This window comes from Hyla sarda, chromosome 8, assembly GCF_029499605.1.
Source record: "Hyla sarda isolate aHylSar1 chromosome 8, aHylSar1.hap1, whole genome shotgun sequence".
Lineage (NCBI taxonomy): Eukaryota > Metazoa > Chordata > Amphibia > Anura > Hylidae > Hyla > Hyla sarda.
In genome coordinates, this window is record NC_079196.1 from 45,830,145 (window position 1) to 45,857,917 (window position 27,773).

The 27,773-nt window shown below is 43.8% G+C and overlaps 1 protein-coding gene across 2 annotated transcripts in view; it reads right to left on the reverse strand.

Annotated features, from left to right (window-relative positions):
- Nucleotides 1-21,697, reverse strand: part of GRB14 (growth factor receptor bound protein 14) — a 77,993-nt gene extending 56,296 nt beyond the window's left edge. The window contains exon 1 of one of the 2 annotated variants that reach the window (XM_056534073.1): nucleotides 21,520-21,697. In XM_056534073.1, coding sequence (XP_056390048.1) covers nucleotides 21,520-21,582 — 63 coding nt within the window. In that variant the 5' untranslated portion in view covers nucleotides 21,583-21,697. The remainder of the gene's footprint in view (nucleotides 1-21,519) is intronic. The other variant, XM_056534072.1, reaches the window with a different exon arrangement.
- Nucleotides 21,698-27,773: the final 6,076 nt, after the last annotated feature.

The following is a 27,773-nucleotide window of genomic DNA, read 5'->3' on the forward strand; positions in this document are numbered from 1 at the left end:
CCGTTTACGATGCCCCGTGAGCTCCTGTGATGGTCTCCTACCTGTCCTCGGGGCTCTGGCGCGTCCTCTTCGGGATCCCCTGCATCGTCGGCGCTCTCCATCGACGTCATCACGTTGCTGCGCACGCCTTCCTGTCATCCAATAGGAGCGGCGTGCATAGCGACGTGATGGCGGCGTCGGAGAGAGCGGATGCCGGGGAAGCAGAGGCCTTATCGGAGTTTCGGGGACACCCCGGGGATGCGGCGACAGCGATGGACGGCGACATCCCGGGCAGCGGTGACGAGCGGTGATGGTCCAGGGCGGCGGGGACAGGTGAGTACAACTTCCTCTAACAGTGGTCTTCAACCTGCGGACCTCCAGATGTTGCAAAACTACAACACCCAGCATGCCCGGATAGCCGTTGGCTGTCCGGGCATGCTGGGTGTTGTAGTTTTGCAACATCTAGAGGTCCGCAGGTTGTAGACCACTGTCCTATACTTTACATTGCACGGATCCCTCAACATACGATGGTTTAAACAAACGATGGTCCGTTTGGAACGGATTACCATCGTATGTTGAGGGACCACTGTACACTATATCAGTGTTTTCCAACCAGCGTGCCTCCAGCTGTTGCAAAATAACAACTCCCACCATGCCTGGAAAAGGCTGTCCAGGCATGCTGGGGGTTGTAGTTTTGCAAAAGCCTTCCAGCTTTTGGAAAACTACAGTGTGAAGCGTGGATGTGAAACACTGCCCTATACTATGGATAGGGGATGAGTGTTAACCCTTAAAGGGGTACTCCGCTGCCCAGTGTTTGGAACAAACTGTTCCAAACGCTGGAGCCGGCGCTGAAAGCTTGTGATGTCATAACCCCACCCCTTCATGACGTCACACCCCTCCCCCTCAATGCAAGTCTATGAGAGGGGGCGTGACATCATGAGGGGGCTATGACATCACGAGCTCCTGGCATTGGCACCAGCATTCGGAACAGTTTGTTCCAAACAATGAGCAGCGGGGTACCCCTTTAAGGTCGGATCCATTTTTTACCTTAATGACCAGGCTCTTTTTTTTTTTTTTTTTGACTGGGTCTCTTTAAATGGTAATAACTTTAGAAGGCTTTTTCTGAGCGGAGCGATTCTGAGATTGTTTTGTTGTGACATATTGCATTTTATATAAGTGGTGCATATTTGTTGACACATGCAGCATTTTTGGTGAAAAACTCCAGAATATTGTGAAAAACTGAAAAATTTCTGGTGTATTTTTTTATTATTTTTTTATGATGTGCACTGTGTGGTAAAAGTGATGTCATATTTATTCTGTGGTTCAGTATGATTATGACAATACCCATATTATATAGCTTTCTATGTTCTTTTTCCTTTTCTGAGAAAACATTTTTTTCTGCCATTCATTTTCCAACAGCTGTCACTTTTTTATTTTTCGTCCGGGGAACGGCGTGAACATAAATTTTTTTTTTTAAAAGTCCAAAATTGCACTTTTTATAACATTGTATTAAAAAAAAAATTGATAAAAAATGTATTAGAAGTTTTATATAGCAAATATGGTATCAATAAAAAGTACAGATCATGGCGCAAATAATGAGCCCTCATACCGCTGCTTATACGGAAAAATTAAAAAGTTATAGGTCTTCAAAATAGAGGGATTTTAAACTTACTGATTTGGTTAAAAAGTTTGCAAAAAACAAGCCCTCATACTAGTCTGTGGATGAAAATATAAAAGAGTTATGATTTTTTGAAGGCGAGGAGGAAAAATAGCCTCAGTGTACAGAGCCCTGCTTGTCCTCATTGTACAGAGCCCTGCTTGTCCTCAGTGTACGGAGCCCAGATTGTCCTCAGTGTACAGAGCCCTGCTTGTCCTCAGTGTACAGAGCCCTGTTTGTCCTCAGTGTACAGACCCCTGCTTGTCCTCAGTGTACAGAGCCCTGCTTGTCCTCAGTGTACAGAGCCCTGCTTGTCCTCAGTGTACAGAGCCCTGCTTGTCCTCAGTGCACAGAGCCCTGCTTGTCCTCAGTGTACAGAGCCCTGCTTGTCCTCAGTGTACAGAGCCCTGCTTGTCCTCAGTGTACAGAGCCCTGCTTGTCCTCAATGCACACAGCCCTTCTTATCTTCAGTGTACAGAGCCCTACTTGTCCTCAGTGTACAGAGCCCTGATTTTCCTCAGTGTACAGAGCCCTGCTTGTCCTCAGTGTACAGAGTCCTGCTTGTCCTCAGTGTACAGAGCCCTGCTTGTCCTCAGTGTACAGAGCCCTGTTTGTCCTCAGTGTACAGACCCCTGCTTGTCCTCAGTGTACAGAGCCCTGCTTGTCCTCAGTGTACAGAGCCCTGCTTGTCCTCAGTGTACAGAGCCCTGCTTGTCCTCAGTGTACAGAGCCCTGCTTGTCCTCAGTGTACAGAGCCCTGCTTGTCCTCAGTGTACAGAGCCCTGCTTGTCCTCAATGCACACAGCCCTTCTTATCTTCAGTGTACAGAGCCCTGCTTGTCCTCAGTGTACAGAGCCCTGATTTTCCTCAGTGTACAGAGCCCTGCTTGTCCTCAGTGTACAGAGTCCTGCTTGTCCTCAGTGTACAGAGCCCTGCTTGTCCTCAGTGTACAGAGCCCTGCTTGTCCTCGGTGCACAGAGCCCTGCTTGTCCTTAGTGTAAAGAGCCCTGCTTGTCCTCAGTGTACAGAGCCCTGCTTGTCCTCAGTGTACAGAGCCCTGCTTGTCCTCAGTGTACAGAGCCCTGATTGTCCTCAGTGTCCAGAGCCCTGATTGTCCTCTGTTCACAAAGCCCTGCTTGTCCTCAGTATACAGAGCCCTGCTTGTCCTCAGAGCACAGATCCCTGCTTGTCCTTAGTGTAAAGAGCCCTGCTTGTTCTCAGTGTACAGAGCCCTGCTTGTCCTCAGTGTACAGAGCCCTGCTTGTCCTCAGTGTCCAGAGCCCTGATTGTCCTCTGTTCACAAAGCCCTGCTTGTCCTCAGTATACAGAGCCCTGCTTGTCCTCAGAGCACAGATCCCTGCTTGTCCTCAGTGTACAGAGCCCTGTTTGTCCTCAGTGTACAGAGCCCTGCCTGTCCTCAGTGTACAGAGCCCTGCTTGTCCTCAGTGCACAGAGTCCTGCTTTTTCTCAGTGTACAGAGCCCTGCTTGTCCTCAGTGCACAGAGATTTGCTTGTCTTCAGTGAACAGAGCCCTGCTTGTCCTCAGTGTACAGAGCCCTGCTTGTCCTCGGTGCACAAAGCCCTGCTTGTCCTCGGTGTACAGAGCCCTGCTTGTCCCCAGTGCACAGAGCCCTGCTTGTTCTCAGTGTACAGAGCCCTACTTGTCCTCAGTGCACAGAGCTTTGCTTGTCTTCAGTGAACAGAGCTCTGCTTGTCCTCATTGTACAGAGCCCTGCTTGTCCTCAGTGTACAGAGCCCTGCTTGTTCTCAGTAACAGAACCCTGTTGGTCCTCAGTGCACAGAGCCCCGCTTATCCTCAGTGTACAGACCCCTGATTGTCCTCAGTGCACAGAGCCCTGCTTGTCCTCAGTGTACAGAGCTCTGCTTGTCTTTAGTGTACAGAGCCCTGCTTGTCCTCTGTGCACAGAGCCCTGCTTGTCCACCCACACTTCCTGTATTTGGTCTCCCCACAGAGACACACAGGCAACAGCCGCAGGGAAAGCATTTTTTCACCCAAAAATATACACATATTTTTAACCAATATACATCACATATATAAATATAATAATATTATCTACATTACATAAAAAGGTTTTGTTAATGACAGGTACACTTTAAGCCTTCCAGCACTTATCAGCTGGTATATGCTCCAGAGGAAGTTGTGTAGTTCTTTCCAGTCTGACCACAGCACTCTCTGCTGCCACCTCTGTCTATGTCAGGAACTGTGGATCACTATGGGATTTTTTTCCTGCTCTGGGCAGTTCTTGACAGGGACAGAGGTGGCAACAGAGAGCACTGTGATCAGACTGGGAAGAACACCACAACTTCCTCTGTAGCATACTGGAAGGCTTAAAGTGGGTACTTCAAGTCTGACCACAGTGCTCTCTACTGACACCTCTGTCTGTGTCAGGAACAGATCCCCATAGCAAACCTCTCCTGCTCCAGATGGACAGATTTGGCAGCAGAGGGCTCTGAGGTCAGACAGAAAAGCTCTACACAACTTCCTCTGGAGCATACAGCACCTAATAAGTAATGAAAGGATTAAGATTTTTAAATAGTAGTAATTCACAAATATTAATCACTTTGACACCAGCTGATTTGGAAGAAAAAAAATTCCCACCTGTGTACCCCTTAAAATATTTTTCAATAGAAGTAATTTACAAATCTGTATTATTGTCTGGCACCAGTGAATTAGATTTTTTGTTTCTCTCCAGATTTCCCCTTTAATGGTGGCACAAACTGGAAACATCCTTTCAGGAACTTTTCATTTCTATATATTAGCATGTTACATCCGCTAAGTACTCCTGATTGCACCATCCCTATACACACATTTATATTAGTATAATTAATTCATCAAAGCTGACTTCTAGTTAGATCCCATCCTACATACAAACACCATTTACTCCTCACAAAATGTGTCCAGTTGCCATTAACATCTTCCATTCTCTGACCTTCACGTTCTCATTTCTCAACCCCTGTCACTGCCACGGATTTCCTTGAAAACATCACAATGCAGCCCTTGTTTGGTCTTAGTTGTGGGCGACATGTATCAAGCAGGGAACGGTATAATTACTCATACTCCGCACACACTATATGCTTTTTATTGCTAAAGGTCTTTCTTTAACATCCTGTTCTGTTTTTCTGCTTTTGTTTTATTTTAACTATTAGAAACTTCTGTACAAAACTTCTGTGTTGTCTCATTGTTTGTCTTTCCTCGGTTAAGCAAAGTAAATCACATTATTACATTATTTGAAGAAGATAGTACATCCAGATAGGTAGCACTAAAATAGTAACACCCATGTATATAAACTCCCATATATCAGATAACTGTTGCATGGACAGGAAACTTAAAAGGAAAGTAAAGCACCATATAGTTTTCCATTACATTACCATTGTTTACAATTCAATACTGTTCTGATCAAACATTTACTGTATTCTGGCGACACACTGTACCTAGGGGCCTTTCCTGCAATGCTTATTTTGGTGTATTATACTAACAGCTTCTGCTTGAAACAGTATTCATTTGCACCTTCCATTTTTAAAGGGGTTGTTCAGCAAAATAAACAACCTGTGTATGGTGTCAAAGAGTAGAATAAAGCAACTTACTAATGTGATGTTATTAGTCATACTGCCATTATCAGTCGAGTTGTGGGGCTTGTAGCTGTGTGTGGCTTGTACCTTCTCCCACTACCCTACCTATCTGCTGAGGACCAGACTATTGATGTGAAGAGGGGGAGTTCATAGTACCACTCATTACATTTTAAGGTACAAGGAAGCCTTTCCCAGATGAGACAGCAGTGGACATGACTTGTTTTGTGACTGAGAAAGGCTTCCTGCTGCCTTAAAATCTAATTAACAATACTATCATCAGCTCCCCTTATTCACATTAATGGTCTTACTCTTATCCTTAGCAGACAAGAGGGGGGGGGAAGGAAAGTAGCTCTGCTGTCACACCCCCTCCCATAGGCTTGCATTGAGGGAGGCGGAACATGATGTCACACGGGGGCGGAGCCGTGACGTCACAATGCTCCGTCCCCGTGATCGACAATAATCAGACCCGGAGCGAACACGCTCTGGGGACTGATTCTAACGGGGTGCGGCATGCAAGATCACGTGGTCCTCAGCAGCGGGACCCCCGCGATCAGGCATCTTAACCCCTATCCTTTGGATAGGGGATAAGATGTCTAAGCATCGGAGTACCCATTTAAGGCTAAGTTAATGTCTAAGTTATGGCAACACTCAGTAACCCATGATAACAGCTTGTTTAAAAACACACTTTGCAAGTGGATTTTGCATGTTTTTTAACACTAAAACAAATCTGCATAAAGCATCCCTTTTTGTTGGCAGATGCCTGCTAAAATGCATGTGTTAAAATGCACATGGTATTGGAAGATGTCTCAAAGTAGTGAAGAAACATTAAAAAGTGAAGAAATTGCTTTTTTAAATATTGTAAAGTAGAAAAAAAACATTTAAAATTCTCTCTTTTTGGGAGTTGCAACAGGTTTTATGACTGGCAAGTGAAGAAGATGCATTGGTTTTTTTCTTAGAATTCTAAAAATTCACTCTTTTGGGAGTTGCAACAGGATTGGTGTCCAAAAATGGGAAAGCAGAAAAAGGTATTGTAGGAAAATCAAAAATAAATTTCCCTTTTTTTGGAACCATGGAACCATGTGAACAGCAGGCAATGGTGACTAGTGCTCGTAGTAGCCAGTGGACAGCATGCATGGATGGACTAGTGCTTGTATCCATGTGCTTATGAACAGCTGTAATTCCTAAATTCTGACGCTGCCTATAACTTAATTTCTTTTTGCAAGACGGTACTGTGTCCAGTTTCCTGCATCTGGTAAGGTGGAAAAGAATTTCAACATGGCAGGATACTGTAAATTGATAGGTACACCACTATCCGACTGTGGCCCTCCTCTGGAAGGCTCTTTCTGAAGCCTGCAGAGGCAGCATTGCCATCACTTTCTCCTGAGCTGCTCAAACCAACAGGCCTGCTGACATCCTCATGCTTAAAGGGGTACTCCGCTGCTCAGCGTTTGGAAGAAAAAAAATTCCAAACGATGAGCAGCGGAGTACCCTTTAAGCTTCTCTTTATCATCCACACCATCCTCTTAGTATGAACTTGTAGTGTCTGATAATCAGCCTCCCTGCCCCCCCCCCCCCCAGCATATCCATCATGTTGCCTTCTAGTCTCACCACGACCAGTCCCACTATTGTTATGCTCGGCCACTGCATTCACCTCAGCAACAGCAACACTCGTCAAAGCCTGACTGTGACTCAATACCTTCTCGCGGCAAATGCTATCCTTCTGCTTAGCACAAGGGGGGGGGGGGGGGAAGCAAAGAAGGAGACAATGGAACAGAGTGTGGTGTCCCGGTACAGGACCTTGTCCTGTCCCTTGTCTAAAGTCCCCTCAGCTAGAGTCCCTCCATTCATATAGGGCTCTCCTGCAGGGCTTGCCCTTGGTCGCCTCATGTAAAGTGTGTTTATATTTGTTTAATGTATGGAAAATATATGTAAAGGACCTTAGTGGTCACATGATGTACGGTTGTGATGTATAAAATGTTCAAGGACCTTAGAGGTCATGTGATGTACCCAGAGTTCACTGGGTTCAGGACTTACAGGTTTGCCAGCCAATGAGCTTAGTCCAGCCCCTTATTATATAAATGGCTGTAGTCAATCAATTCGCTCTCTTAGTTCCTGCTCTTGGTCCTGCACTTCAAAGCCAAGCATATCTAAGCCCTCTCATGAGCATCAATTCAAGTCAGCTAGGCCAAAGCGTAAAAGAACCTGCAGCCACTAAACGTTAGTTACTCAAAGCTCCAACTCTTGAAAAGACTGTTATGTTAAAGACTGCTTCATAAAATCTGCAAGTAAAGTTTCTTCAGTTTATTCCTAAAATCTGCTGTGGACATTCCGTTATTTTTCCCTGCCGTTTCTGGGACAGTTGGTGGTAGGAACATTACTATTGAGGAAACCTCACCCTGGCGTTACGACATTTAAGGGTTAATACCACCAGACCCTACACTACACTGCAGAACCCCAGTCACTGTTACTCTCCTGGTTCACCACAAGAGCATCTAGGATGGACATTTTCACTGCGCCATGTAAGTATAGACGATGAGGAATCCACTGATCCACTTTAGTTTACTGACATGGCTGCTACTACTACCACCCGGCTGCTGCTGCTACCAGTACTGGTGCTGGCACTGCCACCAACATTCTTACTGGCAGAGGACATGGCTGGGGTCTCCTTTCCTCTACCCCATCCAACAATTCCTTTTTCAGGCATATATATATTTTTTGTATAAAAATAAAAGGTAGAGCTTATTGTTATGTTTTGGAACAACAGAAAAGACACCGGTAAGTGTAGATGGAATATCGCTTACCAGATAGCATTGTGCAATCCCAAGCACAACTTTGGAATATGTAAACAGGTAAATCTGCTGCAGCCTTCCCATTCACAAGCAACGGACATCAAACCAAGAAAATCCTCTAAGGACAGAAGGGTAATCAGGAGCTGGTAGACTCAGGTAAAAACCATAGGTTTATTTCCCACAATGCAGCGTGTTTCACAATAATTCAATTACTTCCTCAGGCAGTGACACTGCTGGGATCTGTAGTGCAACAACTGGACATAGAAATGCAGGTGACAGGATGTTACTCTCTGAGGTCAGTCCACTTCTCAATTCTTCGCTCAGCTTGCTTAATATTGGATGAAGGCTTTCTGGGATCAGTAGTTCCTAAACACTGTCTCTCTCAGGTTTTCCTGCAAGATGGTGGCCACAATGCAGGGCATAGGGGGTTATCAGCCTCTTAAACCCATCCCTATGCTGTCTCCTCATTTCCCATAATGCAAGCAATGATTGACTAACCTGGGGTCATGTGATGTTGCTGCTAGATGCTAGGTATGCTGGGCTACCTTGACATAATTTCAGTGTTCCCAGTAATTTCGTAATTTATTCATGCACCAAAACACCCAGGAGGAGATTTATCAAAACCTGTGCAGAAGAAAAGTTAACCAACTGCCTATGGCAACCAATCAGATTGCTTATTTTATTTTTAAAAGGACCTGTGCAAAATTTAAGAATCTTGTTGGTTGCTATGGGCAACTGGGCAACTTTTCCTCTGCACAGGTTTTGATAAATCTTCCCCCATTTGTTCTACTCTGTATGAGTGTGACTCAATGAATGTGCACCACGATGCACCCATTAATCCACCCACCACTCGCGCACCTTTGGCCTCTCCTTCTGCTCTGCTGCTCAGTGCTCCCCAGTTCCTCCTGAGCCTGACTGACTCCTTGAGTCTAACTTAAAGGAGTAGTCCAGTGGTGACCCAGTGGTGAACAACTTATCCCCTATCCTAAGGATAGGGGATAAGTTTGAGATCGCGGGGGGTCCGACCGCTGGGGCCCCCTGCGATCTCCTGTACGGAGCCCCGACACCCCGCGGGAAGGGGGCTTGTCGACCTCTGCACGGAGCGGCGGCCGACATGCCCCCTCAATCCAACTCTATGGCAGAGCCGAAGCGCTGCCTTCGGCAATCTCCGGCTCTGCCATAGAGATGTATTGAGGGGGCGTGTTGGCCGCCGCTTCATGCGGGGGTCGACACCCGCTATCTGGCCGAAGAGCCTGGCCCCCGTACAGAGAGACCCAGCGATCTCAAACTTATCCCCTATCCTTAGGATAGGGGGATACGTTTTTCACCACTGGACTACCCCTTTAAGTCAGGCACCCCTCAGACCAGGATCCTCCATAATACAGTTCTGATCATGATGTTACAGTCACTCAAGGGACATTGCTGCTGCTCTGCCCCTCTAGTCACATGAAAGTGTCAGCACAGTTAATGCATGCAGGTGAATGACCCTCCCCTCTTTACTCTGGCCATAATATCTATCATGCGCAGCTCAGCCCTGCTGCCGGACCACAGCCACCTCAGCACTAAGGTGTTCTAGACCGGACCAACATGCCTGCCCACAATTTGGTGTGCCTAAATCCCCTGCAAGTGAGTGGCTGAAGATTCATATTTTTCCACCCCTTGCTCAGCGGTATCGGCGCCCTAAGGCAGCTGCCTTAGCTGCCTTATGGTAGCACCAGCACTGCTCACACACTAACATAAGCTAAATAAATTCAGAAAATGAAGGCTCTACATGTGTGGTGAAGCAAAAATGGAAAAATATGCCCTGTCCTGATGGCACGTCCCAAAGAGGTTTAATACACCATGGCAGGATTACTTATACCGTATGTTCTATTTACATTATTCCGCATGCTATGATGTATGTGTGTTAAACAGTGAAAAGGACACAGCACTCTTTGGAGCGGTGGAGCCCTTTAACCCCTACAGGACCCATGACGTAACGGTACGTCCCGACACCCTGGGTCTTAAGGACCAGGGACGTACATTTACGTCATGGGCAGTTTTAGTCCCCGCCGTGCGCCGGGCGGGGATCGGAGCGGGATGGCTGCTGAAATCATTCAGCAGGCATCCCGTGCAAATGCCCAGGGGGGTCATCAGACCCCCCCATGTCGGCGATCGCGGCAAATCGCAAGTGAATTCACACTTGCGATTTGCGCGATTCCGGGTCATTACGGGTCTATAGTGACCCGGTGACCCGGAATGTAAGGGGGATCGCGGGTGTCTAAGACACCCACGATCCCCCTGAAGCGATAGGAGTGAGGTGGCACGGGTGCCACCCCTCCTATCCCTGCTATTGGTGGTCTAGACGCGACCACCAATAGCAGATCTGGGGCGGGGGGGTTTACTTTCGTTTTAACCGTCCTGCCCTCCCACAATAGGCAGGGCAGGACGGGGAAACGACGGGGACCGGCGCCGAAGATCCACTTACCGATCCGGGCGGGCGTCGGAGGCTGCAGGCGACGGAGATCGGCGGGCGGCGATGACGTGCGGCTGGATCCGACGGAAGCCGGTGAGTTGCCTAGCAACATCTGGAGGGTACAGTTTGAGACCATTATACAGTGGTCTCTAACTGTAGCCCTCCAGATGTTGCAAAACTACAACTCCCAGCATGCCCAGACTGCTGTTTGGGCATGCTGGAATATGTAGTTTTGCAACAGCTGGAGGGCTACAGTTTGAGACCACTATATAGTGGTCCCTAAACTGTAGCCCTCCAGATCTTGCAAAACTACAACTCCTAGCATGCTCAAACAACTGTTTGCTGTCAGGGCATGCTGGGAATTGTAGTTTTGCAACAGCTGGAGGACCACAGTTTGGAGATCACTTTGCAGTGTTCTCTAAAACTGTAGCCCTCCAGATGCAAAACTGCAAATCCCAGCATGTCCAAACAGCAATCAGCTGTCTCGGCATGCTGGGAGTTGTAGTTGCGTACCTCCAGCTATTGCATAACTACATCTCCCAGCATGCCCTTCGGCGATCAGTACATGCTGGGAGTTGTAGTTTTGCAACAGCTGGAGGCACACTGGTTAGAAAATACTGAGTTAGGTAACAGAACCTAACTGAAGGTTTTCCAACCAGTGTGCCTCCAGCTGTTGCAAAAGTACAACTCCCAGCATGCACGGTCTGTCAGTACATGCTGGGAGTTGTAGTTTTGAAACAGCTGGAGGTTTGCCCCCCCCCCCCATGTGAACGTACAGGGTACATTCACACGGGCAGGCTTACAGTAAGTTTCCTGCTTCAAGTTTGGGCTGCGGCAAATTTTTCGCCGTAGCTCAAACTTCTAGCGAGAAACTCACCGTAACCCGCCAGTGTGAATGTACCCTAAAAACACTACACTACACTAACACCTAATAAAGAGTAAAACACTACATATACACCCCCTTACACTGTCCCCCCAATAAAAATGAAAAACGTATTGTATGGCAGTGTTTCCAAAACTGAGCCTCCAGCTGTTGCAAAACAACAACTCCCAGCATTTCCGGACAGCCACTGACTGTCCAGGCATGCTGGGAATTTAGCAACAGCTGGAGGCACCCTGTTTGGGAATCACTGGCGTATAATACCCCTATGTCCACCCCTGTGCAATCCCTAATTTAGTCCTCAAATGCGCATGGCGCTCTCTCACTTTGGAGCCCTGTCGTATTTCAAGGCAACAGTTTAGGGCCACATATGGGGTATCTCCGTATTCGGGAGAAATTGCACTACTAATTTTGGGGGGCTTTTTCTCCTTTTACCCCTTAGGAAAAGGAAAAGTTGGGGCTACACCAGCTTGTTAGTGTAAAAAAATAAAAAAAAATTACACTAACATGCCGGTGTTGCCATTTACTTTTTATTTTCACAAGCGTTAAAAGGAAAAAAAAGACACCCAAAATTTGTAACGCAATTTCTCCTGAGTACGGACATACCCCATATGTGGGTGTAAAATGCTCTGCGGGCGCACAACAAGGCTCAGGAGTGAGAGCGCACCATGTACATTTGAGGTCTAAATTGGTGATTTGCACAGGGGTGGCTGAATTTACAGCGGTTCTGACATAAACCCCCCCAAAAAAATACCCACATGTGACCCCATTTTGGAAACTACACCCCTCATGGAATGTAATAAGGGGTACAGTGAGCATTTACGCCCCACAGGTGTTTGACAGATTTTTGGAACAGTGGTCCGTGAAAATGAAAAATTTTATTTTTCATTTGCACAGCCCACTGTTCCAAAGATCTGTCAAACGCCAGTGGGGTGTAAATACTCACTGCACCCCTTATTAAATTCTGTGAGGGGTGTAGTTTCCAAAATAGGGTCACATGTGGGGGGTTCCACTGTTCTGGCACCACGGGGGGCTTTGTAAACGCACATGGCCCCTGACTTCCATTCCAAACAATTTTTTTTCCCAAAAGCTCAACGGCGCTCCTTCTCTTCTGAGCATTGTAGTGCGCCAGCAGAGCACTTGACGTCCACACATGGGGTATTTCCATACTCAGAAGAGATGGGGTTACAAATTTTGGGGGGTCTTTTTTGCTATTAACCCTTGCAAAAATGTGAAATTTGGGGGGAAACACACATTTTAGTGAAAAAAATTTTTTTTTTTTTACATATGCAAAAGTCGTGAAACACCTGTGGGGTATTAAGGCTCACTTAATTTCTTGTTACGTTCCTCAAGGGGTCTAGTTTCCAAAATGGTATGCCATGTGAGGGTTTTTTGCTGTTCTGGCACCATAGGGGCTTCCTAAATGCAACATGCCCCCCAAAAACCATTTCAGAAAAACGTACTCTCCAAAATCCCCTTGTCGTTCCTTCCCTTCTGAGCCCTCTACTGCGCCCACCGAACACTTTACATAGACATATGAGGTATGTGCTTACTCGAGAGAAATTGGGCTACAAATATAAGTATACATTTTCTCCTTTTACCCCTTGTAAAAATAAAAAAATTGGGTCTACAAGAACATGCGAGTGTAAAAAATGAAGATTGTGAATTTTCTCCTTCACTTTGTTGCTATTCCTGTGAAACACCTAAAGGGTTAAAACGCTGACTGAATGTCATTTTGAATACTTTGGGGGGTGAAGTTTTTATAATGGGGTCATTTGTGGGGTATTTCTAATGGGAAGACCCTTCAAATCCACTTCAAACCTGAACTGGTCCCTGAAAAATAGTGAGTTTGAAAATTTTGTGAAAAATTGGAAAATTGCTGCTGAACTTTGAAGCCCTCTGGTGTCTTCCAAAAGTAAAAACTCATAAATTTTATGATGCAAACATAAAGTATACATATTGTATATGTGAATCAAAATTTTTTTTATTTGGAATATCCATTTTCCTTACAAGCAGAGAGCTTCAAAGTTAGAAAAATGCAAATTTTTCGAATTTTTCATCAAATTTTGGGATTTTTCACCAAGAAAGGATGCAAGTTACCATAAAATTTTACCGCTATGTTAAAGTAGAATATGTCACGAAAAAACAATCTCGGAATCAGAATGATAACTAAAAGCATCCCAGAGTTATTAATGTTTAAAGTGACAGTGGTCAGATGTGCAAAAAACGCTCTGGTCCTGAGGTGTAAAATGGCCTCGTCCTTAAGGGGTTAAGTCAGCTGATCTCTGCAGACCCACACCAATATCATATCAGAGCATAGGCCAGTCATATCAAACCTTCAAGGGTTAATCTAGTCCAATAGTTTCTAGTCAATAGTTTCATAGATTCTACAACAGAGGCGGCTGTGTTTACTTAGATAAGAACATAATAAAATCATGCTTACAGACCACACCGCAGATGGTTTACATACTATATGGCCGCATTTTAATTCTGGCATCACAGCTGCAGTACCCAAACTACCTGCATTTTTACTGAATGTATATCACCTTTATGGCCATATTACAGCCATCTGAAACTGACCTATCACTGTAACCAGAGAAGCAGCAAATTTCTCAAAATGAATATTAGGAAGGAAACAGGTTTTCTACTGAACTGTAAAGTAATACAGAAATGTAAATTACTTCCATTGGAAAATCTTAATCCTTCCAGTACTAATCAGCTGCTGTATGCTTTAGAAGAAGTTGTGTAGTTCTTTCCAGTTTGACCACATCGCTCTCTGCTGCCACCTCTGTCCATATCAGGAACTGTCCAGAGCAGGATAGATTTGCTATTGGGATTTGCTCCTGCTCTGGACAGTTCCTAACATGGACAGAGGTGTCAGCAGAGAGCACTGTGGTCAGACTGGAAAGAACTACACAACTTCCTCTGGAGTATACAACAGCTGATGAGTACGGTAAGGATTAAGATCTTGAAAAAGATGTAATTTACCAATCTGTATACATTTCTGGCATAAGTTGATCTGATTTTTATTCCCTCCGGAGTACCCCTTTAAAATTCTGATCACAGAAAAGTGAGGTGTGTAAAATCATCAATCAAAAGTGTTACTTCTTAAAATAATTGTTTCCACATTCTGTTTAAATTCAGATTTTTGTAATGTAATTCTTATGCATTAGTTGCTTCCAAACAGTGTTGTACCATGTGTACAACTATCATGCTGCAAAACCCAGCACATTTTACTACGAATTTCTACAGTTTTGCTGCGCAGTGTTTGGCCACATAATGTCTGGTTTAGCTGCTCTTAATGATTTTCATCTGTAAGGTGCATTGAACTTACCAGTGAATGATTCTAATTTATAAGGTAATGCTAAACCAGGGTCAGAATCATTCATATTGCTACATATTAGTAATTAACACATTCAGCCCCTATGAATAGAAACAAGCCTAAAATCGAAAACATTATCAATCCTTAGAATGAAGCAGCTTTGTACTGATTGGATATGAAAAGGTGAAAATAATAATAATTATATAATCATCAATAATAATAATAATAATAATAATAATATACAGTGGTCCCTCAAGTTACAATATTAATTGGTTCCAGGACGACCATTGTATGTTGAAACCATTGTATGTTGAGACCATAACTCTATGGAACCCTATTAATTGGTTCTGAAGCCACCAAAATGTCACCCAAAAATAGGAAAAAGTGAGAATTAAAACAAAAACAAGTAGATGACTAATACAGAAAAAGCAAATCCTTACATATAAAAGTAAGAAAGATCTGCTTTTAGTGTTTCCCAACCAGGGTGGCTCCAGCTGTTGCAAAACTACAACTCCCAGCATGCCCGGACAGCCTTTGGCTGTCCAGGCATGCTGGAAGTTGTAGTTTTGCAACAGCTGAAGGCCTCCTCGTTGGGAAACACTGCTCTATGTAGAGGACAGGAGTAGAGATGAGTGAACTTACAGTAAATTCGATTCATCACGAACTTTTCGGCTCGGCAGTTGATGACTTATCCTGCATAAATTAGTTCAGCTTTCAGGTGCTCCCGTGGGCTGGAAAAGGTGGATACAGTCCTAGGAGACTCTTTCCTAGGACTGTATCCACCTTTTCCAGCCCACCGGAGCACCTGAAAGCTGAACTAATTTACGCAGGATAAGTCATCAACTGCCGAGCCGAGAAGTTTGTGACAAATCGAATTTACTGTAAGTTCGCTCATCTCTAGACAGGAGCTTCTCCAGGGTCTGGTACAGTATACGCAATGTCCTAAAAAAAAAGTAAAATGAAGCCGCCCTTACTTGGTGTCCAAAGGAGCAGCTAATCATGGCATAGGTTAAAAGTAGTGCAGAACATGTAATACCTCCTTGTACTGTAGGGGGCGCTACCAGACACCAGACATGCACTTTAGTAATACAGGGGTTTTACCAGTGAATGTCCATTCTGATTGGTCAGTTCTTCCAGCTATTGACACGTTTTGCAGATTCCATAGCATTGTATGTTGAGTCTGGTTTCAAGTTACAATGGTCCAGAAAAGACCATTGTATGTTGAAACTATTGTATGTTGAGGAATCACTGTAATCATCAATAATAATAAAAACAATAACTAAAGAAACATTAAAATCATTGTATTGCTCTCAAAAGAGAGTGATGGTATGAGGGTACATTCATACACAGGATCTGCTGCCAATTTTAAGTTGTAAAATTCCCAATTACGGATCTGCAAGGCAATTGTGTATTTTTGATACACAACAAAAGTGTTTAAACGCGCAGCCAAATCCCGTGTGTGGGAAGGCACCCAAGGTCACCTTTCCGTAAATACCCTAGAAACAATTCGAGGGGGTCAAATGGACTTGGTCAATCCAAACTTGAAAGAAATCCCTTTAAGCTCCTCCCCTGGCATGCCTTTTGGGCTTAATGCTCAAGCTATCTTTTTTTTCTTTTTCAATTGTCACTTTTCAAATTCTGTTTTCATTGTTTTATTGTTCTATCGCCAAAGCCAAATGAGGGCTTGTTTTTTGCCGAACAAGTTGTCCTTTTTAATGCCACCATTTTGGGCTTTATCGGTTTATTGGTAAATTTTTGTTTAACTTTATTTTGGCTGGTCAAATGAAAGCAATTTTATCATAATTTTTTTTTTTGCATTTAAAATGTACTCATAATAACGTACGGTAATGTTATTTTATTATTCTGATCATTATGATTGTGGCAATATCATATCATACGTGTGTTTTTACTTTTATTTTTTTATTTCAAAAAAGGATATAAAAGAAATGTTTGTTTGTTTCTGGGGGGGGGGGTTACATTTTATTTAATGTAGATTTTTTTTTTATGTGAAAGGTTAAACTACCCGGGATGGAGGTTTCTCCACTCCTGCGGTCCCTGCTCGGGAGAGCTGCACTGCCTTATTCTACCACCGCCGTAAAAACATGGCGGCTAGAATAAGAAACTTTAATGACCGCCCGAAAAAGGCGAATCGGCGGTCATGAAGAGGTTAAGAAATGAATTAATTTATGTTGAGTTATTTTTATTCCAGAATTCCACAATTCTGTCTTTTAACACTAGAGAAATTCAGAGACATATTAATGTAAAAAATAAAAAAAATGCTACCTAAAAATAAATAATGAAAAAAACAAAAGAATAAAATAAAAAAAAAGAAACATAAAATAATTTTATAAATTTTTTTTTTTATTTGCATCAAGTGGATTTATCGGATATCTTTAACTATTACCAGTTGTCATCATTTCATCTAGCAAATTCCTATATAGATCCTCCCCTTTGTTTGTTGCTTGGCGCATTGGCTGCTTTTTCCGTATTTCTTCCGTAGTATTCTAGTTTGCTTCTAAATACAAACACATATGCGGAACAATGCGGGATATCACACAACAGAAGAAGAATACTAAACTAAGAAAACAAGATAGAAAAACAGCAAATACAGTGCATAGCAGAGTGAGTTTGTTGTTTTAACCCCTTAAGGACTCAGACAATTTGGCCCATTTTGGCCTTAAGGACTCAGACAATTTAATTTTTACCTTTTCATTTTTTCCTCCTCGCCTTCTAAAAATCATAACTCTTTTATATTTTCATCCACAGACTAGTATGAGGGCTTGTTTTTTGCGAGACCAGTTGTTCTTTGTAATGACATCACTCATTATATCATAAAATGTATGGCACAATCAAAAAACACTATTATTGTGGGGAAATTAAAACGAAAAACGCAATTTTGCTAATTTTGGAAGGTTTCGTTTTCACACCGTACAATTTATGGTAAAAATGATGTGTGCTCTTTATTCTGAGGGTCAATACGATTAAAATGATACCCATTATTACTTACTTTTCTATTATTGTTGCGCTTAAAAAAAATCACAAACTTTTTAACCAAATTAGTACGTTTATAATCCCTTTATTTTGATGACCTCTAACTTTTTTATGGGGGCTCATTTTTTGCGCCATGATCTGTACTTTTTTTGATACCACATTTGCATATAAAAAACTTTTAATACATTTTTTATAATTTTTTTTTAAATAAAATGTATTAAAAAAGTAGCAATTTTGGACTTTTTTTAAATTTTTTCGTTCACGCCGTTCACCGTACGGGATCATTAACATTTTATTTTAATAGTTCGGACATTTACGCACGCGGCGATACCAAATATGTCTATAAAATAAATTTTTTACGCTTTTTGGGGGTAAAATAGGAAAAAACGGACGTTTTACTTTTTATTGGGGGAGGGGATTTTTCACTTTTTTTTAAATTTAACTTTTACTTTTTTTAACACTTTTTTACACTTGAATAGTCCCCATAGGGAACTATTCATAGCAATACCATGATTGCTAATACTGATCTGTTCTATGTATAGGACATAGAACAGATCAGTGTTTTCGGTCATCTTCTGCTCTGGTCTGCTCGATCACAGACCAGAACAGGAGACGCCGGGAGCCGGACGGAGGAAGGTGAGGGGACCTCCGTGTGGCGTTCTGAATGATCGGATCCCTGCAGCAGCGCTTCGGGCGATCCGATCATTCATTCAAATCGCGCACTGCCGCAGATGCCGGGATCTGTATTGATCCCGGCACCTGAGGGGTTAATGGCGGACGCCCGCGAGATCGCGGGCGTCGGTCATTGCCGGCGGGTCCCTGGCTGCGATCAGCAGCCGGGATCAGCCGCGCATGTCACGGGCATCGCTCCGATGCCCGCGGTTATGCACAGGACGTAAATGTACGTCCTGGTGCGTTAAGTACCACCGCACCAGGACGTACATTTACGTCCTGCGTCCTTAAGGGGTTAAAGGGGTACTCCGGTGGAAAACTTTTTTTTTTTAAATCAACTGGTACCAGAAAGTTGAACAGATTTGTAAATTACTTCTATAAACTCTTTAACGATGAAGGACGTTATGTCCTCTGCCGGGATATGCTGCGGGGTCACGCGCTGTCCCCGCGTCATATCGGGTCGGTCCCGGCGTCCATCAACGGCTGGGACCCGCGGCTAATACAGTACATCACCGATCGCGGTGATGCCCTGTATTAACCCTTCAGACGTGGCGATCAAAGCTGACTGCCGCGTCTGAAGCGAAAGTGAAACTATCCCGGCTGCTCAGTCGGGGTGTTCGGGACCGCCGCAGTGAAATCGTGGCGTCCCGAACAGCTTGCAGGACACCGGGAGGGCCCTTCCCTCTCTCCTCGGTGTCCGATCGGCAAATGACTGCTCCGTGCCTGAGATCCAGGCAGGAGCAGTCAAGCGCCGATAACTCTGATCACAGGCGTGTTAATACACGCCATTGATCAGCATAGGAGATCAGTGTGTGCAGTGTTATAGGTCCCTATGGGAGCTATAACACTGCAAAAAAAAAGTGAAAAAAAAGTGTTAATAAAGATCATTTAACCCCTTCCCTAATAAAAGTTTGAATCACCCCCCGTCCATTTTTTTAAACCGCACGGTCAATGGCGTACACGTAAAAAAAATTCCAAAGTTCAAAAAAGCGTATTTTTGGTCACTTTTTATAGCATTAAATAATGAATAAAAAGGGATCAAAAAGTCCGATCAAAACAAAAATGGTACCAATGAAAACTTCAGATTACGGCGCAAAAAACGTAGCCCTCATACCGCCCTGTACGTGAAAAAATAAAAAAGTTATAGGGGTCAGAAGAGGGCATTTTTAAACGTATAAATTTTCCTGCATGTAGTTATGATTTTTTCCAGAAGTGCGACAAAATCAAACCTATATAAGTAGGGTATCATTTTAACCGTATGGACCTACAGGATAATGATAAGGTGTAATTTTTACCAAAATATGCACTGCGTAGAAACGGAAGCCCCCAAAAGTTACAAAATGGCGTTTTTTCTACGATTTTGTCGCACAATGATTTTTTTTTTCGTTTCGCCATGAATTTTTGGGTAAAATGACTAATGTCACTGCAAAGTAGAATTGGTGACGCAAAAAACAAGGCATAATATGGATTCTTAGGTGGAAAATTGAAAGGGTTATGATTTTAAAAAGGTAAGGAGGAAAAAACGAAAATGCAAAAACTGAAAAACCCTGAGTCCTTAAGGGGTTAAAAAATCTCAATCCTTCCAGTACATATTAGCTGCTGAATACTACAGAGGAAATTATTTCCTTTTTTGAACACAGAGCTCTCTGCTGACATCAAGACCACAGTACTCTCTGCTGACATCTCCGTCCATTTTAAGAACTGTCCAGAGTAGGAGAAAATCCCCATAGCAAACATATGCTGCTCTGGACAGTTCCTAAAATGGGCAGAGATGTCAGCAGAGAGCACTGTGTTCCAAAAAGAAAAGAATTTGCTCTGTAGTATTCAGCAGCTAATAAGTACTGGAAGGATTAAGATTTTTTTTATAGAAGTAATTTACAAATCTGTTCATCTTTCTGGTCAAAATGACAGATTCAGCTCTGCTACATCGGCAAAAAATATCTATAAGATATCTATGTAATACACTTACATACAATCCTTTGATATCATGAGGATTGGGTAAAAAAAACTACAAACTCTGCTCTGCTACATCGACAAAGTAATTTGAGTTCTGATAAGCGATTAGATATCTAGGTAATAAATTTACATGGATTCCTTTGATATGATGAAGATTGGTTCAAAATGACAAACTCAGCTCTGCTATGCTTGCCTGGAATTTTGCTAGTAAGCGCAGAAACAGAATACAATGATAATACAATATAATATATAACAGCGTTTTCCAAGTATTGTGTCTCCAGCTGTTGCAAAACTACAACAATAATACATTAATAATACAATATAATATATAACAGCGTTTTCCAAGTATTGTGTCTCCAGCTGTTGCAAAACTACAACAATAATACATTAATAATACAATATAATATATAGCAGTGTTTTCCAAGTATTGTGTCTTCAGCTGTTGCAAAACTACAACAATAATACATTAATAATACAATATAATATATAACAGCGTTTTCCAAGTATTGTGTCTCCAGCTGTTGCAAAACTACAACAATAATACATTAATAATACAATATAATATATAACTGCGTTTTCCAAGTATTGTGTCTTCAGCTGTTGCAAAACTACAACAATAATACATTAATAATACAATATAATATTTAACAGCATTTTTCAAGTATTGTGTCTCCAGCTGTTGCAAAACTACAACAATAATACATTAATAATACAATATAATATATAACAGCATTTTCCAAGTATCGTGTCTCCAGTTGTTACACAACTACAACTCCCAGCCTCCGTTTTCCAAGTACTGTGTCTCTAGCTGTTGCAAAACTACAACAATACATTAATAATACAATATAATATATAACAGCGTTTTCCAAGTATTGTGTCTCCAGCTGTTGCAAAACTACAACAATAATACATTAATAATACAATATAATATATAGCAGTGTTTTCCAAGTATTGTGTCTCCAGCTGTTGCAAAACTACAACTCCCAGCATGCATTTTCCAAGTATTTTGTCTCCAGCTGTTGCAAAACTACAACTCCCAGCATGCCCGGACAGCCTTTGGCTGTCCGGGCATGCCGGGAGTTGTAGTTTTGCAACAGCTGGAGACACACTGCAACAGCTGGAGACACACTGCTTGGAAAACACTGATATATAAAGTGCAATTATAATGACTTTATGTTCCTTTAGTAAAATAAGAGTTAAACCAAGACAAACAAGGAGCTGTCATACCCTTTTCTGGAGCACCAGGGGGGTGATGGCTGGCAGCGTCACTCTCCTCGTATACAGACTCATGTTTGCGCTTCATAAAGTAGTTTACACTGGGAGTAATAGTCCAGGATGTGCTGGTCACGCCAGATAGGGCACTAAACACTGCACTAACTCAACTACTCGGAGTCCCTAAGTCTAACTCGAAGCCAATTACAAGTAACTGTGGGAGAGCTCCAGCGCCCGGCCAATCACAGGCGTCTCGGTGTTCCTATTTTGTCCTTGGAAGCACATTCTGATACATTTGTTTGTAATTCTTAAGGAAAAAAAAAAAACACTCGATTGTCACAAAGAGAAAGAGACAAAGGGATAAATGCAGGTCTTTTAACCCTTAGGGTACGTTCACACGGGCGGATTACCTGAGGAATTTCCGCAGCGTATTTGCTGCAGAAAATCTGCAGCAGATTTTGCTACCATTGACTTCAATGGGTCAGCAAAAAAGTCTGCAATAGAGGCAGATTTGCAGATTTTACTTCGGACCCAGGTGGCAAAATCCGCTGCAGACTTTCCGCAGGTAATTTGCTCGTGTAAACGTTCACTATGGGCTCGTTCACAGGAGCGGATTTCTTTTCAAACCTCCAGTGGATCTCACGCTGCGAGTTTGAAAAGGGGTGCTACCCGCAGCAGAATTTTGCCAGGGCCTCTGTGCACTACCTGCAGCAGATTTTCGCCAGCAGAATCTCCGCTGTTGAAAATCCGCGGCAGACCCCATTGAAGTCAATGGGGTCTGCAGTGGATTTTCAACAGCGGAGATTCCACTGGTGAAAATCTGCTGTGGGTAGCGCACAGAGGCCTCCGCGGTCGCATTAAAGGGGTACTCTGGTGGAAAACCTTTTTTTATCAACTGGTGGCAGAAAATTAAACAGATTTGTAAATTACTTCTATTAAAAAATCTTAATCCTTCCAGTACTTATTATCTGCTATATGATACAGAGGAAGTTCTTTTCTTTTTGAATTTCTTTTCTATCTGACCACAATGCTCTCTGCTGACACCTCTGTCCATGTCAGGAACTGTCCAGAGCAGGAGAGGTTTCCTATGGGGATTTTATCCTGCTCTGGACAGTTCCTGACACTGACCAATGTGTCAGCAGAGAGCAATGTGGTCAGACAGAAAAGACATTCAAAAAGAAAAGATCTTCCCCTGTTGTTTACCCGCTGACCGGGAGCGCTGCACTGTCAATCTACTCACCTGTCCCCTTCCCCGGCTGTCACATCCTGGCGCGCGCGGCTCCGCTCTCTAGGGCGTGCGTGCGCCGGCTCTCTAAGATTTAAAGGGCCAGTGCACCACTAATTGGTGCCTGGCCCAATCAGTGTAATTAGCTTCCTTCTGCTCCAGGCCTATTTAAACCCACTTCCCCTTCCTGTCGTTGCCGGATCTTGTTGCCTCAGTGCCTAGTGAAAGCGTTGTAGGTACTCTTCAGAGATGAGCGAACTTACAGAAAATTCGATTCGTCACAAACTTCTCGGCTCGGCAGTTGATGACTTTTCCTGCATAAATTAGTTCAGCTTTCAGATGCTCCCGTGGGCTGGAAAAGGTGGATACAGTCCTAGGAGACTATTTCCTAGGAATGTATCCACCTTTTTCTGCCCACCGGAGCACCTGAAAGCTGAACTCATTTATGCAGGATAAGTCATCAACTGCCGAGCCGAGAAGTTCATGACGAATCGAATTTACTGTAAGTTCGCTCATCTCTAGTACTCTTTTATTCACGTGTTTCAAGGTTAAACATACCTCCTTCATCAGGCTTAACATTACATGATAATACAACAGTATATATACATAAAACGTTCATCGATATTCTTCTCACCTGTCCATGCTGTCAGCGATCTTTCCGCTCTGAACCAAAAACGCCTTTGTGGAAATTTTCACAGTAGGGAACTTAGGAGCAGAATTTCTGTTACTTTCAATAGGATTCTGCTGCACTGTGCACACAACGGAAAATCCTGATTCCGGCCTCTGCCAAAAGAAATTCTATGTAAATTCTTTTGCCGGAATCTGCTCGGAAATGCATTGTTCTGCTGATGCCCGCTATTTGTAAAATGTCTGTATGTGTTTTCCCGATGGGCATGCCACAAAAAGTCTGCTGTGTGAACACAGCCGAACTGATGAAAACACTGGGGGAGATTATTCAGGACCTGTGCAGAGGAAAAGTTGCTGAGTTGCCCATAGCAACCAATCAGATCACTTCTTTCATTTTTGAAAAGGCCTCTGAAAAATGAAAGAAGCAATCTGTAGACACCGCAGAATTTATACTGTAGATTTTATGCTTCCCCGGTTTTATGCTGTTAATTGTATGCAGTGTTCTTTATATTAATTTAGGCAACATAAAATTTGCCTTAGAAAATCCACAAAGCATAAACTATGAAGAAGGTTTATTATTTTCATGAACATTTCTGCAATATTTCTTTTATTTATCACAGTTTTTCTGGTGAGGTTTCTGGGGGAGATGTATCAAAACCTGTGGCGAGGAAAAGTTGCTGAGTTGCCCATAGCAACCAATCAGATCACTTCTTTCATTTTTTAGAGGTCTTTTCAAAAATGAAAGAAACAATCTGATTGGTTGCTATGGGCAACTCAGCAACTTTTCCTATAGACAGGTTTTCATAAATCTCCCCCAGAGGGGTCTGATGTGTGTGTATACAGTGGGACAAAAAATTATTTAGTCAGCCACCAATTGTGCAAGTTCTCCCACTTAACCCCTTAATGACCACAGATGTAAATGTACGTCCTGGTGCGGTGGTAATTAGCGCACCAGGACGTACATTTACATCCTGTGTATGACCGCGAGCATCGGAGCGGTGCTCGTGTCATACACTGCAGGTCCCAGCTGCTATCAGCAGCCGGGGACCCGCCGGTAATGCCGACATCCGCGATCGCACAGATGTCTGTCATTAACCCCTCAGATCAATACAGATCATGGCATCTGCGGCAATGCGCATGTTAAAATAGATGATCGGCTCACCCGCAGAGCTGCCACAGGGATCCAATCATCTGTAATGGCGTCCGGATGTCCCCTCACCTGCCTCCTGCCATCTCGCGGCGTCTTCTGCTCTGGTCTGAGATCGAGCAGACCAGAGCAGAAGATAGCCGACAATACTGATCAATGCTATGCCCTATGCATAGCACTGAACAGTATTAGGAATCAACTGATTGCTATTGATAGTCCTCTATGGGGACATAAAAGGTGTAAAAAAAAAAAAGTAAAAATCCCTTCCCAAAATAAAAACGAAAATTGTCCCTTTTTCCCATTTTGCCCCCAAAAAGCGCAAAAATTGTTTTTGGTATTGTCGCGTGCGTAAATGTCCGATTTATAAAAATATAATGTTAATGATCCCGTACGGTGAACAGCGTAAATGTAAAAAAAAATGTCAAGGTCCAAAAGACCTGCAAAGTGAGGCCACGCCCCTCCCTTTGAGAGGAATTCAGACTAGTGAGCTAAATTAAAAGTGTGATAAAAAAATAAATTAAGGTGCTAGACACATAAAAATGTGATAGATGTACATGGTCAGGATTGGGTACTAAGTGATATTTAAAAAAATGCTTTTTTATTGGATCTGGCGAGTACGCTTTAACCTCTTAAGGACCCATGACGTATGCATACGTCATGGCGTTTTCCGGTCTCTGCCGCTCGCCGGGCAGAGATCGGAACCGGATGCCTGCTGAAATCCTTCAGCAGGCATCCAGGGCAAACGCTGAGGGGGGCCATGTAGGGAAATCGCCCTTGCGATCTGCGGCGATACCGGGCTGATCGGGTCTCTGGGACCCGACCACCCGGTAATTTCGCATGATCCCGGCTGTCACAGACAGCCAGGACCATGCTGAAGTATCGGAGCGAGGTGGCAAACCTGCCACCTCCTCCTATACCCTGCGATCTGTCGGTTAGTTAACCGACCAATCGCAGGGGGGAGGGCGGTTACTTCCTCCCGTCCTGCCCGGCCCCTGAAAGTCCGGAGAGGACGGGAGGAAGACCGGAGGACGCGACGGGGGAGTGCTGGGGACCGGCCCCGGTACTTACCTCGTCCCTGAAGACCCGGATCCAGACGATGAAGATGGCGGCGGCGGCGGCGGCGACAGGTGAGTAGATCTTCAGCCGCGGTCGGGCCCTTTACAGCAATGCATGTCGCCGTAAAGCGACATGCATTGCTGTAATAGGACCCTGTAAACTACAACTCCCAGCATGCCCAGACAGCCCTTGGCGTATGGGCATGCTGGGAGTTGCAGTTTTGCAACATCTGGAGGTCCACAGTTTGGAGACCACTGTGCCCTTCCAGATGTTGCAAAACTACACGTCCTCAGCATGCCCTTACTGTCCAGGCATGCTGGGAGTTGTAGTTCTGTAACATCTGGCCCTTCAGATGTTGCAGAACTACAACTCCCAGCATGCCTGGACAGTTTTGGCATACTGGGAGTTGTAGTTTTGCAACATCTGGGGTAGAAATGGAGGTTGGAGAAACTAGCCAGGAGGCCCAAATAGGGAGTTGGGTTAATGTAGTTAGAGGGACTGGAAAGGGGGCAAGGAAAAGGAAGGTCACTTCTGCTTCTGATCTCCCAAGTAAAATTGCCAAGTTGGGTGATGATGCGAGGGCCTCAGTATCAGAGATGGCAACCCTAGTGGATACTGGTCTCCCTAACAGCCGGGGGAACAGCTCAACTAGTAGTGTGGGGGATGGTAACGCAGGTAGGCCAAGACAGTTAGTTGTGGTAGGGGACTCTATAATCAGGAAGACGGATAGAATAATTTGTCGCCAAGACCACCTCAACCGAATGGTTTGCTGTCTCCCTGGTGCCAGGGTTCGGCATGTGGTGGAAAGGGTGGACAAATTACTAGGGGGGGCTGGGGATGACCCAGCTGTCGTGGTCCATGTGGGAACCAACGACAGAATACATGGTAGGTGGAGGTCCTTGAAGAATAATTACAAGGAACTAGGTGCCAAGCTGAAGGGAAGGACCTCTAAGGTTGTGTTCTCTGGAATACTTCCTGTGCCATGCGCATCGCAGGAAAGACAGCGGGAGCTTAGGGAGTTAAATGCATGGCTTAAGTCGTGGTGTGAGGGGGAAGGGTTTGGGTTTTTAGAGCACTGGGCTGACTTTTCATTGGGGTACAAACTCTATTCTACGGATAATTTGCACCTGAATGGAAGGGGGTCCGCTGTGCTGGGGGAGAGAATCCTGGAAGGGGTGGCTGAGTATTTAAACTAGGTGAGTGGGGGGAGGATAATAAAGCAAAGAAAGCAGACAGTGGGATGGATAGGTTAGAGAGGGGTCAGGACATAATGGCGGGTGGAGATGAGTCCTGTGGGGGGAGGTTAAGAACAGTGGATAAGGAGATTCATGCGTTACAAACCAGCTGTAAAAATAAATGTAGCCCGAAAAATTGTAATCCCAATAATTCAAAAAATTCCATTAGCCCCAATAACTCAATAACTACAATAAGCCCCATTAACTCAAAAAATACCGTTAGCCCCAATAACTTAAATAACAACGTTAGACGCAATAACGCAAAAAATCCCATTAGCCCCAATAACTTAAATAATAACGTTAGACCCAATAACTCAAAAAATCCCATTGGCCCCAATAACTTAAATAGTACAATTAGCCCTTATAACTCAAAAAATGACATTAACCCCAATAACTCTGAAAATCCCATTAGTGAGACTATATGTGTAAAACTTAATGGAAATGTAAAGTGTATGTTCACAAATGCCAGAAGCCTAGCAAATAAAATGGGGGAGCTTGAGGCCTTGATACTGGAGGAACATATTGATATAGTTGGGGTCACTGAGACATGGCTGGACTCCTCGCATGACTGGGCTGTCAATCTGCAGGGGTTTACATTGTTTCGCAAGGATAGAATGAACAGAAAAGGTGGTGGAGTCTGTCTGTATGTAAGAAGTGGTATGAAAGTCAGTGTGAACGATGCCATAGTGTGTGATGATTCTGAGGAGGTGGAATCATTGTGGGTAGAATTACAAAAGGAGGGAAATACTGAAAAAATAATATTTGGGGTAATCTACAGACCCCCTAATATCACTGAAGAGATAGAAGGTCGGCTGCATAAACAAATAGAGAGGGCCGCCCGGGCAGGTACAGTGGTAATAATGGGAGATTTTAACTATCCAGATATAGATTGGGGTCCGGGGTTGGCTAAAACTACAAAGGGGCGACAATTCCTAAATTTATTGCAGGATAATTTTATGGGCCAGTTTGTGGAAGACCC